We start from the raw sequence: 19,658 nt of genomic DNA on the forward strand, positions 1-19,658 counted from the left end.
TTGCTAATCTAGATGTAGACTTTTTTACTCCAAATAAATTTCCACAGTAGACTGTTCATATAAGCCTATTCAGTGATTTTATAGAGAGAAAAGGGGATATAGAATTCTGCCGCATACTTTTTTTATGTCTTTAAGTTATTTTTATTTAAATTTGCTTCTGATTTATAAATTCTAGATACAGTTATTCTAGTGGTATATGTCACACCAGTTGATCACATTGAGACACTTGCTCTAAGTATAAAAAATTAGTCATGATTTATACCTTAACCCCAACAGTACATATTATAAACAAAAATATGTATTTTAAACAAAGATACTGAATTTTTTACTTGATTTGTAGTTAAAACTAGATGTTATATCAGCAAGGAGCAGTTAGTAAAGATTGATTATGATTGTGATTATTGTAGGTACAGCCTTACTATATAAAATTCTATAACAAAGGGAATTATCAGAATCCTGTAAGGAAAAATCATAATGTAGATAAAGCAATCAAGGAACAAATACTGTAACCTATACATATGCTTTTGTGAGGAAGAGAAGAACTTCAAAAACTAGTTACTGACTCTAATGTAGTAATAATAGTGGTTATTCTATTTTAAATGGATTCCAATTATTTTTACTTCTCTAAATCTTAGTCTCATGAGTTGTATATAATGAATTAATTTCTTTATATATCTGCAGTGGTATTGGCTATGTACCATCTTGGGAGAACTGAGAAAATAATCATCACTCAAATCACTTTTGTATGGCTTAATACTCTTGTGTACCCTTGGCTGAGAAAAACTGGATTAGACCATTTCTCGCTCCTTCCAGCTCTAAGTTTATTTGATTCTATACTTTATCCACAAAATTAATTTGATTTTATATTTTGTAAAATTGGGGGAAGGTATCCCCTCCTTGTATGTGATACTCAATAATTTTTGAGAAAAATATCTTGGCATTCATTTTTCATTAGAAACTCCTCTCTGCCCATTTTATCTTACATTATGCTATATAAGAATCAGAGTCACTATTTTGCTCAACCCATTTAAATCTCTAAGAACATTTATTCTTAGCATTAATATGAATTTTTGGCGTTACCGTAAAGGAACACATTTAGAAGGGAACTATCTTTCTGATGAAGCTGGGTGTTTAAAGTATAGACGACTTCCCCTTCTACACAATGATGAATAAATATCAGATAGGTAGTCACAATACTTTTGTTCTAGACATTTATTCAGTCATTTGTTCAGTCATTCATTATATAGCTATCATATGTCAAGAACCAATACTAGGTTTTGGGCATAAATATGAAAAGGGCTAAATAGCAGCATGATCTCTGATGAGAATTATATGTAAGGTCCTTCATATATTTAAAATGCTGTGATTTTGGGCTAATCTGCAGGGTGTTTTTGGTTCCTCTGGCCCTTTGGGTTTGATTGCTGTACCTGTTTTTATGTTACCGTTGACATATTCATCACTACCATCACCACCTCCATTTTTCATCCTGATGTGTAGTGTATATAGGTAGTATGCATGGTGGTTAAGAGTGTAGGCTGTCTGCCTGCTTCCTAGGGTTTTGGTGGGATTAAATGAATTAATATTTGTAACACACCTAGAGAGGTGCATGATACATAATGAACACCTAATAAAAGTTACCTATTATTAGTCAGTATTTCACATGTTTGAAACTGCAATGTATATATTTTGAAAACTAAGTATGTCAGACATTAGTGTAAAATAGATACCTTTGTATATTGGTGACAAATGTCAAAAATAACTGTAGGTAGCCTTTTTCTGTTGTAATGTCATAACCTCCTCACTGGGACTAAATCTTAAAACACCTGTGTTCTTTACGATTTCCTGTAAATAGGAAGGATATTCACATGGCTTGAACATATAAAATACATCAAGGGGAATTATAGTCATGTGGTATAAAACTATTTTTCCAGAGCCCTTTGCAGCAGTTTTCTCCTTAGGTTTTCAGTAAAGATTTTGTTTCTCTACCACATGATTAAATAGTAGTAGAGTGCATATCAAAACCACTAACTTGATCTGTTTTTCATGGGTTTAGAAATTCGTAACTTCATCATAATTTTGTATTTGACAGTAACCTTAAATAATGAAAAGTCTTTGTAATAGAATATGTGGGATATGTCTGTAAAGGATTTTTAGTGAATAAAGAATATTTAATGTTTATTTCCTCATTACACTTTAGCTATTTGAATATTTTATTAAATGATCAGTGGACTTGCAGAACTTATTTTATATGTAACCTGATCCAAGATCTTGAAGCCTGTGTTGTTAATTATGTTTGGATGTCATCCTAATGACCCAGTTTTAAAAATTTAATATCTCGGGACTTCCCTGGTGGAACAGTGGTTAAGAATCCGCCTGCCAATGCAGGGGACACGGGTTTGAGCCCTGGACCGGGAAGATCCCACATGCTGTGGGGCAACTAAGCCTGTGCACCACAACTACTGAGGCCACGTGGCACAACTGCTGAAGCCTGCGCGCCTAGAGCCCATGCTCTGCAACAAGAGAAGCCACCGCAATGAGAAGCCCGCGCACCGCGTAACCCCTGCTTGGTGCAAATAGAGAAAGCCCGCGCACTGCAATGAAGACCCAGCGCAGCCATACATACATACATACATACATACATACATACATACATAAGAAAAAAAGAAAAATGTAATATATCTTGATAGTTCACAGGCTGCTTTAGGATTTAAGCTTCTGTTTATTCATTTCATTAAAGAATATGATATTCGTATTTATGAATTCAAGATAAGTACTTTATTAATAAAGGTATTTAAAGTATTTTGGGAATAAAATGTGTAATGTCACTAAAATTGTTTTAAAATTATTTTAAGGTGTAACTGACATAAAATTTATGACTTTTAAAATTAAATCCTTGATGTTTTTCAGCTATGCTAAAGCAGCCTTTTGTTTAGAGGAGCTTATGATGACTAATCCACACAACCACTTATACTGTCAGCAGTATGCTGAAGTAAGTGTTTTCAAAAACAACAATTGTATGTGATTTTATTTTTGTTGGTTTTGGGTATTATTATGGAACTAAGAATGTGTCCTTAATGTTAGGCAAGTATATAAATATGTAAGATGTGATGAAAATTGATTTGTGGGAATAAAATTTTAAAATTTTTAATACTATAATGGAAATACTGACTTTTCAATTAAATGCACTTATTTAAAATAGTGACGTTCTTTATATTTTTTTAATTGCGTACTGTATTCTTTCCTAATTATGAATTATGTCACAGTTATCACCATTTAATGGCCTTTAAGGCATTTACAGTGATTAAAATTTTTACATCCATATTCTAGGAAATTCATATTAAGGTCAGTATTTTGGAAAGTAGGAAGTTTTTTTCTTATTTGATTAACTGTTAAGAATAGCAATACAGTTGAATCCTATAAGGTTAAAAGGACTTCATTATTAAGGAATGTCAGTGCAACTAGGAAAGGACAATTCAGTATGAAGTCTAGATTTATAATGCTAGTAATAGAAAATAAAGTTGTGAAGCATTTGGAAGGCAGTTGAAATAGAAATTATACTGGCTTTCTTATATTGGCAGCATTTTTTTATTTTAAAAACTCAGTGATCTTAATGTTCATAGAATATAATGATTCTGGAGGGTATGTTATGCTTTAAAGTTTAGATTAGCTTTAACAACTTTAAGATGAATTCTTTTAACATCTTGCCTTTGTTTACAGAATATCTGTTTCAATTACTAATGCCTATGGTATGATGAAACATGCTATATTTCAAAGTAGTAAAATAAACAGGTTTCAGCACTCCATAATTTTTAACAGGTTAAATATACCCAAGGTGGACTTGAAAATCTTGAACTTTCAAGAAAGTATTTTGCGCAGGCATTGAAGCTGAACAACAGAAATATGAGAGCTTTGTTTGGACTTTACATGGTGAGTTGAGGTGCATGTTTAATGTTATTTTATGAAATGTCATTTAAAGTCCATTAACCGTCCCAGTTAATCACTTCCCTCTTTTTTTTTTTTTTTGTATTTCATTGATAAGCATATGATTTTTTTCCTCTAGTTAATTATGAGCAATAGGTTGTACGGTGGTTATATTTTTGAATGTTAATATATCCCAGCTATTTGACATTTCATTGTCAATTATCTTTTACTCTATCAGAATTTAAATCTGCCTTTATGAAATTAAATAGTAACAGATACAAAGCTATATTATGTATTTCTTAATTGTTTTGTTATTCTTGGGTTCATGCCCAACATTTTATTTCTTACCTTAAATTATAATTGTATGAGATATTTTTAAACGATGTTTATAAAAGACATATTAGAAATAAAATCTCTAATGCCAAATTAAAACTTTTTTATGGTATAGAAAAACAATTTGTGGTACGCATGTAATTAAATATTTCTTTTGTTTATGTATGCTAAATGATGAGCTTAGAAAAAGTCAGTTAACAAGAGCTATGGGAAATAGAGGAAGAATTTAATGAACTTCAAATTTATATAAAATGAGTTCCTTTCTACAGTCAGAATGACTAGAAAAATAAACTTCTTTAATATGCCAGTTCTTTGAAATTTTATTTTATCCTAGTCTTTTCATGGACTTTTGGATGACTATTTTGTTGGAGCTCAGTGAAAAGAATTGATTGCAGAAATGGAGGCAGGAAGAAACGTAAATGAAATAATTTTCAGCAAAGAAATGGCAAAATATAATTAGAAAACAGATTAAAGGGATTTCAAAAAATTTTTTCTGGATTCTACCAGTGCCAATTGTAGCAGCTTGTAGGTACAGTATGGTAGCAGTGTCTCTTTTACCAAATAAATACTATTTTAAAAAATAAATTATTAATAATAGTAAAAATACATAGCACTTTATGTGTCAGGTGTTGTTATGACCTCTCTTTTTTATTTTAAATCATTACATCTTTACATCAGCTATTTGAGAAGGTACTATTACTGCTACCATTTCACAGAAAATGAAACTAAGACACAGAGGGTTCTGATTAATTTGCCCAAGGATGGACACAGAGCTACTAAATGATTGAGCTGGGATTCCAGCTCAGGCAGTTGACTCGAGTCATTCTCTTAACTACTGCAATCAGATTTTGGCATATAAATTCCTTAGTGGCAGAGGAGGAGACAGAAGGAAAAAGCATATAACACAGGCTAGGCATAAAAGAAACCACATGGACAGAGATTCTTAAGAATAAGATATATTTAAGCATAAGATAAAATTTGTATCTTTCTCTCCTCAGAAATACATACAATTAAAAATAAGAATATGATTTTGAGGGTCTACAGATTCTTGCATGGATCCCAGTTTAACAATCCCTCATTTAAACACATCTTTAAAAAGGAGATGATGGCTCTAATTGGTTCTATGGAACATAGTTTGGAAACTCTCGGTGTAGTGAAAAGAGAAATAGGTTGGAAGTGATGATCTCTTTCTACTTCTAAGACTTGCGTTAACTTACTTTGGTTAAGTCAATTCACTCCTATTGGACTTAATTTTTTTTTCACCTGTTAATGTAGGAAGTTAGACTAAATTATTTTTGAGGTTCCTTATATTAATATTCAGTAATTCTATAATTCTGACATAGAAAAGTTGAAGTAATTCAGTAATAAGAAATAGCACCAGTAATATCCTACAGTATTTAAGTGATGATGGAATTTTACCTTCAAGGGCTGTGGTAGATAACTAATAAAATAATTTTAGATGTTATTTAAGATATCCTTTCTCTTCGTACTACCTTGGATTATTCTCCATTTTAAAATATATTTTCATTTGTAAACACTAATTTCATTCAGCTTTATTTTATTTTAAAAATTGTGTTGGTACAGTTTTTAAAAACTCTTTATTATCAGCCTGTTGCAATTATGACCCTTACATGTTTTTGATTGTCTTGGCTACATCAAAGAAGTATTGTTTTTGATGTTTCTTTTTTGTTCTTAGTCTGCAAGTCATATTGCTTCTAATCCAAAAGCAAGTGCAAAAACAAAAAAGGACAACATGAAGTATGCTAGTTGGGCAGCTAGTCAAATAAACAGAGCTTATCAGGTTAGTATTCATAATTTTATATTATGACATAGGTCAGTTAATGTATTTCTTAGTTGTTGTTTATGTTTCTACAAACTACAAAGCTAGGTGTCTATCATTGAACTTTTGTGCTTTTGGGTCTTTATCAAATGTTTTAACTGTGTAGAATTAACTTGTAGGATCCTTTTTTTTTTTCCTCAAAAGGAGTCTGTTACTATTATCCCATAATGAGCCTTATCATCTCAGTAGTTCTACATTTGGCAAATAAAAAAAAGTAATTATAAAAATCCAGAAAGGATAAATTTCATGATGCATTTCAGAGGCAGATTGGGTATGTGAGTGTATTATTAATCAGAGATATCTCAAATAATAAAAAAAAGAGGAAGAAAATCCTAAAAGTAAACTAACAAGACTATATAACAAAGTTTATGTACTCTGTTTACAGTCAGAGCTTATCTGAAACATCTCCCCTCATTTTTTAGTTTACTGAAGCTCATCCCTAGGAGATTCTTCAGAAAAGACTCATGGAGAAACTCATCTTCTTACATCTTTCGTGTTTGTAACCTATCCGTCTATAGTCTTTATATTTGAAGGACAATTTGACTTTTTATACATCCTTTGCTATTAAATACATTTACCTAAGTATTAAACATATTGTTCCTTTTTTTGTTTTTTTTCTTTTTTAGGATAAAATATTGCTGTCAACAAGTTTCATGCCATCCTGATTTTCTTTCTCTAATAAGTGACTTGCACTTTTTGTCTGGTTGCCCAAAGGAATTTTTTCTTGATCTTTAAAATCCAATAGTTTCACTATGATAATGTTTTGTTGATATTCTTGGGTCAGTCTTCCCAAATACACTGTAGACCTTTTTAATATTTGGATTCAGTCCTCTTTTAATTTGAGAAAAGTTGCTTTTAGAATTATGATTTTGAATTTTTTTTGCTTGATTCCTTAAGTTTTCTTTTTCAGGTCTCCAACTATAAGTTTATTGGCTCTCCTTTCGCACTTTTATCATTCATTCATTTTTTCAAATCCTTCTGTCATTTTCTGTATTTTATTCTCTTCTTTTTTTTCTGGTAATAATTTTTTTATGGAGTTAATTCTTTTTTTTCTGTTCTCTGCATTTAAATAAGATAGTTTTTCTGGGCTGTTAGGAGGTGGTTTTTACCATCTTAGGGGAGTCAGAGATCGAACAGCATAACTTTCCCAGCTTGACCTTTATATGTTTCCTCTTCTTTGTTACAGAGAACTCAAATATGACCTCTCTATATATCCAGTCTTTCTTAGAACTAGGTCAGGTTCAGAATGATTTTTCTGGCTGCAGGCCTCTCTGTGTTCTACCCCTATGGGTCTACAGATCTTGAATTTTGAGGTGGTGTTCTTAGTTTTAAATGTTACATTTTGTTGTTGTTGTTTTTTCTTCTGGGATTTTCTGCCTCTGGGCATCACTACCTCCCACTCTCCCCTTCTTCCCTTATCTGAACCATCTCTCCCTCTTAACCCCAGTGTTTCTGCCCTGTTAAATTTGGTTTCAGTTTCTGTAGTTTTCTTTCAGTGTGAGGTTTTTTTCCTTTTGGAAGAGGGTGTTTGCTGGATAATTCAGAGATTTTGAGGTCTTAGACTATTAGATTTGTTTAATGTCACGTTTGCATACAGTTTTTTATACTTTGATTTGGAGCCTATGAGACTGTCCTAGTTTTGCAAGCCATTTGCAGATGCATCAGTTCATACTTTTTTTTACTTTTGTGGCCTATAGAGTAGTAGGTTGCCCTCTTTTACATCCTGTAGTGCCTACCACATAGCTGTTGAGCTTTTGTAGGTCCTGCTACTGCTGGTGGTATAACAACCTTCTAGGATTTTGAAGGATTGCCTGCAATATAGTTTTTTTTGAAAGATGTCTTTGTTGGGTTTGTTTCCTCTTATTTTGGTCTTGGTTTTGGTGCTATTTGTTTCTTTGTTTTTGTACTCCTGGTTGGGGAGATTAAAACAATTCAGTGCCCTGTGATCACACCATTTAGTCACTTTTGTGTAGTTTTATTATATATAATAGAGAATGTTCTGTTGGCATATTGCAAGTCAGAATATTTATAAATATTAGCTAGGCTGTGCTTCTTCAAATGGAGTTTGAGATGGCTCGAGGGGTTCCACACAGGGTAGGCTTGGGAGTTGGGGGTTGCGAGGGAGGGAGGGGTAGTTTGTGATTTAAAAATAAGACTTGGATAATATGAAAATAATAGTATGCAAACTACATCATTGTTTTTAAGATATTTTTGAGAAACAACTAGCTGCTCAGAGAGTGCTTTTTTTGACATGGCATGACAATATTTCGAAAATCAATTTTTATTAAATTATACATAGAAAAATGAACCCAAGTCACAAAGATACATTCCAATGAATTATACAAGTAAATGTAACCAGGTCAATAAATAGAAACATTATAGCACCCCAAAACCTTCCTGGTACCTTCTTTCAAATTCTACTCCTTGTATTCCCCTCAAAAGTACAAATTTATAATCCCATAGTTTTGGCTTTTTTTTTTGAACTTTATAGAATCATACAGTATGTATTTATTTTTGTCTGGCCTGTTTCATGATTTATGAGTTTTATCTTTGTTTGAGTCTGTAGTTCATTCATTTTCATTGTACTGTAGTCTATTATATGAACATACTATAATTTATTCAGTTTTTTTTTTTAATTTATTTTATTTATTATATTTGGCTGTGTTGCGTCTTCATCACTGCTCATGGGCTTTCTCTAATTGTGGCGAGCGGGGGCTACTCTTCTTTGCAGTGCGTGGGCTTCTCATTGTGGTGGCTTTTCTTGTTGCGGAGCATGGACTCCAGGCACACGGGCTTCAGTAGTTGCAGCACGCAGGCTCAGTAGTTGTGGCTCGTGGCCTCTAGAGCACAGGCTCAGTAATTGTGGCGCATGGGCTTAGTTGCTCCGCGGCATGTGGGATCTTCCCGGACCAGGGCTCGAACCCGTGTCCCCTGCATTGACAGGCGGATTCTCAACCACTGTGCCACCAGGGAAACCCCTTTTTCAGTTGTTGATAGACGTTGGATTATTTCCTGTTTGGGGCTATTATGAATAATACTACACTGATATTGCTGTACAAGTCTCTTGGTGTATATGTACATGTACTTCTTAGGGGTGTATACCTTTGAGTGGAAATACTGGGTCATAGGATGTACATATATCTAACTGAAGTAGATAAAGCTGGTTTTCCAGATTACTTGTTTATAGTCCCACCAGCAGTGTTTGAGAGTTCTCATAGTTCCACATTTTCACCAACACGTCCTTCTGTCAGTTTTTGTTATTATAGTCATTCTGGGTATGTGTAGTGGTATCTTCATGGTTTTATTTTGTATCTCCCTGATGACCAGTGAGGTTGAACACTTTTTCATATGTTTATTGGCTGTTCGGATATCTTCTTTCATGAAGTCTATGTTTTTCATTGGTTTATGACTTTTTATTTTGTTTTTTAGTTTTTTGATTATGGGCCCTTTGTTCATTATATGTGTAGCAGATCTTTTTAACTCCTTAGTTGCAATCACTCTCAAATGATTTCGGTGAAGAAAGTTTTGAAGATTATCTTCACCCTAATTGTTCATTTCCTTTATGGTTTGTGCTTTGATGTTCTGTTTAAGAAATCATTTGCTGCTGATGGTCATAAAGATAGTCTTGTGTGTCTTTGGAGTTTTTTTTCTTCTACTTTTCACATTTAGATCCACAATCCATTTGGAACTGATTTTTATGTATGATGTGAAAATAGAGGTCTGTTTCCCCCCTACGTAGCTTTCCAGTGTTTCTATCTCTGTATTCTGTCATGAGTCCCATTCTATGGAAGCTGCTACCTTATAATAGTTGAGAGAGAACACAGATGCTCGAGCTGTATTGTCTGGCTTCCAAGTTTGGCTCTGACATGTGGCCATGGACAAATTACATACCATCTCTGGGCCTAGCTTTCACTTGCAAGATGGACGTAATAAAAGTTTTCTGAGTATTAAAGGAGTTGATACATACTTTTTACCATATCACAGTAATACACCATTATATTGTGTTTACTAATTGCATGCTGTAAGTTCACTTTATTATGTCTATTTTTATTGCAATTACAATAACAGTAACAACAATAACAGTTATAATAGCAAACAGAAAATTTTTTATAAGGTAGGTACTTTTCCTGTTTACAAATGAGGAAATTAAGGCATGAAAGATTAAATAACTTTCTCCAAGGTGATATAACTGGTTAATGACAGAGCGGTTTTCAAACCTAGGCAGCCTGACTCCAAGTTTGATGCTCTTTTTTTTTTTTTAAAGTATTTGTTTATTTATTTATTTATGGCTGTGCTGGGTCTTCGTTTCTGTGCGAGGGCTTTCTCCAGTTGCGGCAAGCGGGGACCACTCTTCATCGCTGTGCGCGGGCCTCTCACTATCGCGGCCTCTCCCGTTGCGGAGCACAGGCTCCAGACGCGCAGGCTCAGTAATTGTGGCTCACGGGCCCAGCCGCTCCGCGGCACGCGGGATCTTCCCAGACCAGGGCTCGAACCCGCGTCCCCTGCATTGGCAGGCAGACCCCCAACCACTGCACCACCAGGGAAGCCCCAAGTTTGATGCTCTTAATGGCCACAATATACTGCCTTTATAAAGAGATGTCAGGTATAAATGTTTCTAAAACTGTAATTACAGTTTCCAACTCCCTTCTTAGTTATTTTCTCATGTGAACAAGTGATATCCTACCCTCACTTGTTTCCCTTTTCATTTCAGACCCAAAGCTCTCCATAGTAACTAAATTTAGAGTTTCATTTTGTTTGTTTGTTTGTTTGTTTTTCCTCTTTTTCACTGTCTCTTCAGTAATGCAAGACCAGGCAAGCATGCCCTTCCCTGCCATATGAGATGCACTTTACCATTAGACATGAATCCATCATTTCGATATTTTAAGCCATTGTTCATATATCCAAACCCTATTCGTTAGTAATATTTTCCCCCCCTGCCATTCTCTTTAAACAAATTTTTAAAAATTGTCTTATTAGATCCATTCTCTTTTCATAGACTTATTTTGTAAAGTCTCAGTGTTTTTTGGAAAGAGCTCTGAGAATATCATCTGTGCTCTTCAGTCTTTGACTTTGGCACCATAAACTCCATAGTACCCAGTGATGTTTTACACATCTTTCCTGAAGGTATGATTTGCCTTTTCTTGACTCTAAGGGAAAGGATAGTATAAGGAATTTTTGTAAGTTTCTGTCATCTTGGATACCACTCCAAAAAGATAACATCTCTCAGTTGATAATGTCAGGTTTCTGTATAGCAGCCTAAAATACCTCTCAATTAGGAATCACCCATCATGCAAAATTTATTTTTGCCTCTAGACACTAGTAACACTTTTTTTGTTTGTTTTTGTTTTTGTTTGGCTGTGCTGCACGGCATGCAGGATCTTAGTTTCCTAACCAGGATCAAACCCATGCCGCCTGCAATAGAAGCACAGAGTCTTAACCACTGGACCACCAGGGAAGTCCCAGTGACGGGTTTTAAATAAAATCTTTTGGTGCTTTTGAAATTTTCATCTCTATGCTTTTTCTACAGAAGTTGGTGGTTTTCTTCATATGAATCAGATTTCATAAATATTTGTATCTATTGCCTTTTGCTAACATAGTGGTTTAAAATAACGACTTATTTGCTTATGAATCTGTAGGTATCATGTAGGCTTGCACTCAGTTGAGTAATTCTACAGGTCTATAGTGGACTTATTTTTTTTCTGCTCTATGCTAGTGGTTGATGGCCTCACTTAAATGTCTGATGGTTGGCTCTCTGTCAGCTGGGGGTGCTGGGCCTTGTATTTCTCATTTGGCAAGCTAACTTGGACTTATTCACATGATGGTTTCAGGGTTCCAGGAGCAGCAAACAGGCAAACTCCAGTGCCCAAGGGTGTTCTGAGCCTCTGGTTGTGTCACATATTGCTAATGTTCCATTGAGCAAAACAAGTCGCATGGTGAACCCAGATACAGGGGATAAAATATTTCACCTCTCAATCGGAAGGGAAATATGTGGTCATTTGGCAATTTATTACACTTTTGTATAACTCCATAGTTCCATCCTTCTGTTTTTGTTTATTTTGCCTTTTTCTTTTTATCTACTTTATTGAGGTATAGTTTACATACAATAACATGCACACATTTTAAGTGTACAGTTGAGTTTTGACAAATGTATACTCCTCTCTCACCACTACCCCATTCAAGACATACAGTTTCCATCACCCCAGAAAGTTCCCCTCTGCCACTTAGTAGTCAGCCCCATTCCACACTGCAGACTAGCACTGATTTGATTTTCATCACTATAAATTAGTTTTGCCTGTACTAGAACCTTATATATAAATGAGATCGTAGATGATGTACTCTTTTCTGCATTGCTTCTTTCACTCAGCATGTTTCTGAGATTCATCCATCCACTTCTCCATTTTATTTATCTTATTACTTTGTCCACCCATATTATTTTCCACAAACTGTGTAAATTTGTGAATTTTAGCCCAGCTTACTCCAGTTATCACAATGGGTAAATCATTGACCTTTGAATTTGATAAGCATTTTTTTATTATTTGAGTGGTTTTCTCGTTAGTTTTCTTTAAGATCCATCAGGAAATTATGAAAAAAGTTTACTTAAGCAAAATCTATATGAAAAATAAAAATGCAGAATTTGTGATTAATGTGGAAAAGTATAATTTTCAGAGATTGACATTTTAGTAATAAATCTCTGGGATCTAATTGAGAACTTTATGATATGTCTAGGCATATAAACAAGTATAAAGTGTATAATAAGTATTCCTTATTGTAATGTTTTTCTAGGCATTTAAAAATTAGAGAAAATGAGATTTTAAGAACTGCTTTCTGTCTTTGTTTCTACTTAATAATGAAACAAAATATGGCTACTACTTGCTCTTCAATTAGGTAATTGGTTTAGCATGTTCAGTAGAGGCAGGCAAGTTTGATTAATGCTCATGAAAAACTTTAATGTGAACCTACTCGCAGTAATTTTCCAGATAAATGCTTCTTTGGTACTCTGTTAAATTCGTCTGTGCTAGTGATCCATATGTTATTTGTGATTGCAGAGGTGATTTTGTTACTATCCTTTTGGGAAATAGAAAATTAAATCATGATTTGAGGGAAAAATAGGATTCCGGCTTAATCAGTTAAATTGCCATATAATTCTAGAATAGACAAAATAATTGCATGTCAGATAAAATTTGAAGTGATAGATTTATATTTCCAACTTTCTTTTTATTTGTTCTGACACAAGTTAGTTTGGTTTATTCTAAATTGCACTGGTTGTCAGTAGTGTTGACACACAATCTTAGGTGGTTTTCTAAAATTAGCTAATTTTGAAAATCACAAATTTGTATTTCTTATTATTTCTATTACATTTAAACACAAATCAAGAAAAATGCTATATTTTAAAATACTATGACTTCAGCGCTACACAAATTTTTCATTTTTATTTTCCATTTAAAAAATTAGGTGTCCTATTTTGTACCCCTTCCCCCAACCCATCAAAAGCTTTTTCTTAGAATTAGACCTTTAAGTATCTGATTAGGACTATTCCTGTTTACTTTGGGTAGGCAGTGGTAAAAGAAAAGGCTTTCTGTTCTTGGTAAGTCCTTGTGAAAGTGACTCTATCAACTGGGTAATAGGAGTAATAAGCACACTCCACATCCTTTACTCACCAAGGGAAATTATGAAAGGGCAGAGTTTTAAATGTGGTGTTGCTATTGCCATATTTTTAAATTATGGCCTGTATATTCAGCATTTGAATTCCTTAAATTAATGATGTCTTATGAAAGGCAAAGTGATCTTGATTCTTACAAGAAGCTTTTCTCTTTCCCTGGCATTTCCTCTAGAAATCCCCTTTAGTTACTCTATTAAATCAGGATTCAACCACAGAAGCTAATGGTTTAGGAAATAGGAGAATCGTAATGTTAAGCTGCAGCCAGAGGGGTCAGAGGCAGGTTACCAATTCCTGAAGCCTATTGCTTCTACGATGTTACCTGTGCTTGATCACTTAATCTTTCTCAACAGGTCACAAGAAGTTTGCCAAATTAAGTTAATTACAAAAGAGAAGGAACACATCATAAATCAAGTACTAAGTCCCTAAGACAGCATTGGTATTTGAAGGAAAGATCAGTCACTTGAAAGTATACTGAGTGCTTAGATGTTAACTTGAAAATACTGTATGTTGCTAATAGAAAATGTTAATACTTTAACCAGGGGAAAAACAGGTAATATAGTTATAATAAACCTTCCCCTGCCTTTACAAGGAACACATACTTATCTAGTAAATCTGTAGTGTTAAGTCAAACTGATAAATGATGGGAATTGTCAGTCTAGTTAGAAAACTCATTTTGAAATCAGCATGGGGTATTCAACAGTGTTTTCCCCACTTATCATGCACTATATTGAATTTAATACACATGAATTTGCTTTTAAATGTACAAAGATAGTATTTAATGCACTATGTTTTGTTTTTATTGTAAAATCCAATCCCAATTTGGTATTATAAAATAGATTATGACTTAATAAACTAGAAATGCATGTTTTAAAATGTTTACTTTAATATGTAGCATAGAGTTTTATTTGATAGGCTTTTGCTGCAGAAACATGATATTATCTAGTCAACTAATAAATCTGGGAAATTTTTAAAAATTACAGGCCACTATAAGTAGTTTTAGAGAAATCTTGCAACTCTAAAATGTTTGATAAAACTTCTTTACATTTGTATTTTACCTTTGTTTGAAATTGTAAAAAGTTGATTAGAGGCCACACAAGTAGTCCACATTCCTACATAAATATAAGCTAAATTTCATTTCTAAATTATGCTTTTTATTTCATAAAGCTTTTCTGGTCTGAAGAGGGAGTACAGTTTGAAAATCATATTAATGTTTTTATAGGTTATCATACTACTTAAACATTTAAACTGGCCAATTTCACACGGAAATTTTTATATACGTCTGTTGAAGATGAAACCTTAATGAAAATGTCCTTAAAACCCAAATTTTGTTTTTTATTGAAGAAAAAGAACATATCTGATTTCATGCTAGTGATAAAATAGATAATGTTAACTCTCTAACAATTTGAAAGTAAGACTGTGATTTTGAACCTGCCACTGAAATTGAGCCTAATTGCATTTTCTAAAAATTAGTTTGCAGGTCGAAGTAAGAAGGAAACCAAATACTCTCTCAAGGCAGTTGAAGACATGCTGGAAGCACTGCAGATCACCCAGTCTTAAGGTTTCAAAAACTCTTTCACATTACATTTCACAACTGTAAAATTGAGCTCACTGGTTTGTGACTTATTTACTAGATGCCCAGTGCTATTTATATACTGATTTTCTGCTAAGAAGGCAGTTGTAAAGAATGTGTTTATATAAACCTAAAAATGCCATTTACTGCTAAGCAGGAAGATGGGGAAAACCCATGGAAGAGAGATTTGACAAGATTCTTACTGATTGTACATCATTCTTTCCATATCATACATATATAACTGCTTTTAAACCACAATCTGATATAGAAATAACCTTGTTAAATAAACTGATGATTTATTAAACTTGCATATGAAAATTCTAGATTCTTTTTGTTATACTCAAATAGTGAGTGACTATATTGTTTTAGAACTCAATTTCTAGTTAACTCCTTTTTATTTGTGATAGGAAATACATAGCATATATAGATGACAGAAGCAAAATGCTGGCAAATTATTTTCATTCTTTTTATAGCGTCAGGTTGGGTTTCGCTCTGTATTCCAGTGGGCTATTATTTTATATGCTGTAATGTTATTCTGATAAATCGTGATTAAAACACATCATTCTCCAAAGTTCAGCACTATCTTTTTTATAAAATTTTGTTTTGCTATGGGACATAACTGAGATTTTTTTTACCTATAAAATGGTTTAAGGTTCACGTATGTTATGATATTCAAATTTAACCCTTATGAAAGTTATATTTATCCAACTTTCAACTCTATGTAAGAGGCATAATTTTTAGAGAGCATAGATAATAGGGATGAAAGGGGTTTCAGTGGCTTAGTTATTTTTACTTTAAGGAAAAATAAGAAAATCTGAACTATCTTTGGAAGCAAAATTTTTAAAATTCTCATATCTCATTACTCCTCAGTAATAATAATTAGAATTTCTTCTTCCTTTTTTTCTCTTTTCATAGTGAACGACCATTACACTACCTTTAGCAGTATTTTGCATGCTTCACAATAGAATAGAAAGAACTTTGAGAGTTAACCACTTTATTCAGACACAAATCAGTTTTTAAAATAGGCAGTTGTTCATTCAGGGCAAATATTGTTAGTATTAGTCTGTAATTTATATACATAACTTATATATTACATATAGAAATACATATATAAATTTTAATTAATTAATTACCAACATAATAGACTCCGACATGCTTGTTACTGCTTTTATTTGCGCAAATTGGAGATCATGGAAGAATTGACAACCTGGAAGTCTTAAGGAAGAAAACTATTGTCAGTATCAGCTTTTTAACCTTTTGAGTTATTCTGTTAGTAAATTATTCTCCACATCTAGTCTAATTCTTCCATTTTACAGTTTTTTTCATTTTATTTTGCCCTGAGTGATGGGCAGATGTGAAATAACTCTTCCCATATGAAGATAATTCTTATAAATTAATAATTGTTATCACAAGATACACTGTTTTTGCCCATGAATTTAGTAACCATTTTCAACATAATCAGACATTTCAGATTTGTTTGTTATAAAGAAAATAGTGCCCACATATTATTCCACTACCTTTCTTCCCTTTAATCTCCTCCCATGAGTCACTAGAGTAGTGTTTACTTTAGCAATATTTGTGTAATAAGTAATTTAGTGTCCCTTATAACTGTCAGCCTTTAGTTTCACTTTATTTTTTCTAATTTTAATACCTCCTTGCCAGGAATTTTTTATTTATTAAGTACATTGTTAACGTGTAATAATTTATAAACTTCAGTTATATATAGTGATAATCTCATTGTGGCAGACAATTGCCCACCCAACTGCTTTTACCTCCTTCTTCCTTGTTAACAGTATCCTATATTGTTCAGGTAGGAGCACAGATCCCTGTTATTCCAGGAGGTTTGGACCTTACCCTCAGCCCCAAGGGAAGTATCATGATTGATCTAAAACAGAAGTGGTTTCATTCCATATGGTCCGTGATATGCCAAGGCAGAACTTTTTGCATTGAAGGAAATATTCCATATTTGTGCTACCTAATGTGGTAGCCACTAGCTGTATGTGGGTATTAAACACTTGAAATGTAGCCAGGACAACCGAGAAATTGAATTTTTTATTTAATTTTAATTTTAATAGCTGCATGTGACTCATGGCCACCATATTTGAAAGTGCAAATATCCAAAATCTGGGCATGTGGCCTAATTAGGGCTAATGAAATGAACAGAAGCTGTGGGGAAGGGCCTGTCTTTCAAATTAAAAAGTCAAAGTTTTGTGAGCTGAGGCTTTTTGCCTCTTCTGGCCCTGAAGCCAACAACAAGCCTGGAGGTATAATAGCCATCTTACAAGCATGAAATAGCAAATATGAGAATTAAAGCTGCATTTCAGAGATGGTTCTGTAGAAAGATTACTGGGAGCCTGGGTCCCTGATTTGTTGAACACCTGAACCAACAAGAGCAATTGCCAGCTTCTGCACTAACTGCATGAGAAAAATAAACTCTTGATTGTTAAGCCATTGTTATTTTTTGTTACTTTAGCCATATATGTTTCTGACTAATATATCCATCATTCAACTTTTTTTTTTAAGATGCAAAACTCTTATTTTAGACATGCTAGGCATGCTATTTTAGAATGTAATGATTTAAAATTAAGTAGATAATTACATGTAACAAAAGAAGTAATATCTTGTTCCAACTCAGCACCTAGTATTTAAGCCAGCAGAGGTGAGAAAAAGGCATATTTAGAATGTCTTTAATCATGAGGATAATATTGACTTGGGAATAGAGGAGGATGTAGAAAAAATTGAAATGGAAAATTAATGTTTCAATATGCTGGAAGCATACAATTTTTATTATCAAATATTTAGAAGAATTTTTTTGTTTAATGCTATAATCCCTTTATTCTCAAAGTAACTTATTTAAATTCAAAGAACTATAGTAGGAGTGTAGGAGGGACTTTAGAGAGATTTAGTTGTTCTCCCTTTTAGGATGAGGAAGTGAGGTTCTGAGAAATTAAGCTCTTCTGTGACAGAGCAGGTAATTGGACCAGGATGTCAGGCGTTCCAAAGTCAGTGCTCCTTCTAGCATATTCCAAGGCATATGTCTAGTCTCTGGTAGGTTGTTCCTTGACAAAAATGAGAGCCAGATATACCTAAGGGACATTGCTTGTTAGCAGAGCAAGGACTAGAGTTCAGATTTTCTGGCTTGTAAAAGAATTTTTTAATGGAATAATGAAGTCAGAATTTCATTTTTAATTAAATTGAATTTAAACAAAATTACCCATTAAAGATGTTACTTCATTTATAGTTAATGTGAGAAGTATTTCAAACTATTTAGAACTATTTCAAACCTCTTTCACTTGGAACCTCTAATTTATCCTATCTCTCTTCTCATTCTTGGCAAGTAACCTCTTTTATAGGCTGAATTGTGTCTTGCCCAAAATTTCATATTTGAAGTTCTAACCCCTGGTGCCTTTGAATGTGACTTTATTTGGAGATTGAGTCTTTAAAGTGGTCATTAAGTAAAATTAGGTCATATTGGTGAGCCCTAATCCAATATGATTGATATCTTTATAAGGAGAGATTAGGACACAGACATACAGCGGAAGGACCATGAGAAGACGAAGAGAAGATGTCCATCTACAAGACAAGGAGCGTTTCCTCAGAAGAAACCAACCCTGCTGACACATTGATCTTGGACTTCTGGCCTTTAGAACTGTGATGAAATAAATTTCTGTTGTTTTAAGACACCCAGTCCTCTGTGTACTTTATTAAGGCAGCCCTAGTTAACTAACATAGCTCTCTTACTATTTCACAGAGAAAAAGAGAAGTCATGAGATAAAACCATACCGAGTATGACATTCTTGTGCCCAAATTCACCTCTTTTCCTCTTAGAGTGAAAGAAATTGGCCCTACCCTTTTCTGAGCTATTTCCCACCACTGTCTTTCTCATTTTTTATGCTTTAGCCATACTTTAGCTTAATGAATTTGCCACACTCCCTTCCTGACTTCCCAAAACTTCGTCTTTTCTTCACATTTGTCCTTAAACTATTTTTTTCGTCATTATCTCTTCTCTTTTTTATTTCAACTAGATTCTTCCTATTAACACTAAAATATGCTCAGTTTACTACCACTTTTTAAAACATTTTCCTTCATTTCCACAGTCCCACTCCAGCCACTACCCATTTTTCTCTTTTTTTACAGCCAAATTTCCTCATTTGTCTAAACTCATGTCTGTTTTCCCATTCTTTAAATTGCTCCAGTCTGGCATTCCCTTCACCCCCTGCATTGTTCCTTTGAAATAGTTTAGTTCAATGTCACCAATCTAATGGACATGTTCAGTCTTTTAAGTCATGACCATGTTCCATCTATTTTATGCTCTATGATACACCTCAAATCTA

The 19,658-nt window shown here is 33.5% G+C and overlaps 1 protein-coding gene across 3 annotated transcripts in view; it reads left to right on the plus strand.

Annotated features, from left to right (window-relative positions):
• Positions 1 to 19,007, plus strand: part of EMC2 (ER membrane protein complex subunit 2) — a 51,212-nt gene extending 32,205 nt beyond the window's left edge. For all 3 annotated transcript variants that reach the window (XM_068525449.1, XM_068525450.1, XM_068525451.1), the window contains 5 exons: positions 2,908 to 2,989; positions 3,817 to 3,927; positions 5,951 to 6,055; positions 15,225 to 15,312; positions 18,836 to 19,007. In XM_068525449.1, coding sequence (XP_068381550.1) covers positions 2,908 to 2,989; positions 3,817 to 3,927; positions 5,951 to 6,055; positions 15,225 to 15,311 — 385 coding nt within the window. In that variant the 3' untranslated portion in view covers position 15,312; positions 18,836 to 19,007. The remainder of the gene's footprint in view (positions 1 to 2,907; positions 2,990 to 3,816; positions 3,928 to 5,950; positions 6,056 to 15,224; positions 15,313 to 18,835) is intronic.
• Positions 19,008 to 19,658: the final 651 nt, after the last annotated feature.

This window comes from Eschrichtius robustus, chromosome 17 (assembly GCF_028021215.1).
Source record: "Eschrichtius robustus isolate mEscRob2 chromosome 17, mEscRob2.pri, whole genome shotgun sequence".
NCBI classification, from domain to species: Eukaryota; Metazoa; Chordata; class Mammalia; order Artiodactyla; family Eschrichtiidae; genus Eschrichtius; species Eschrichtius robustus.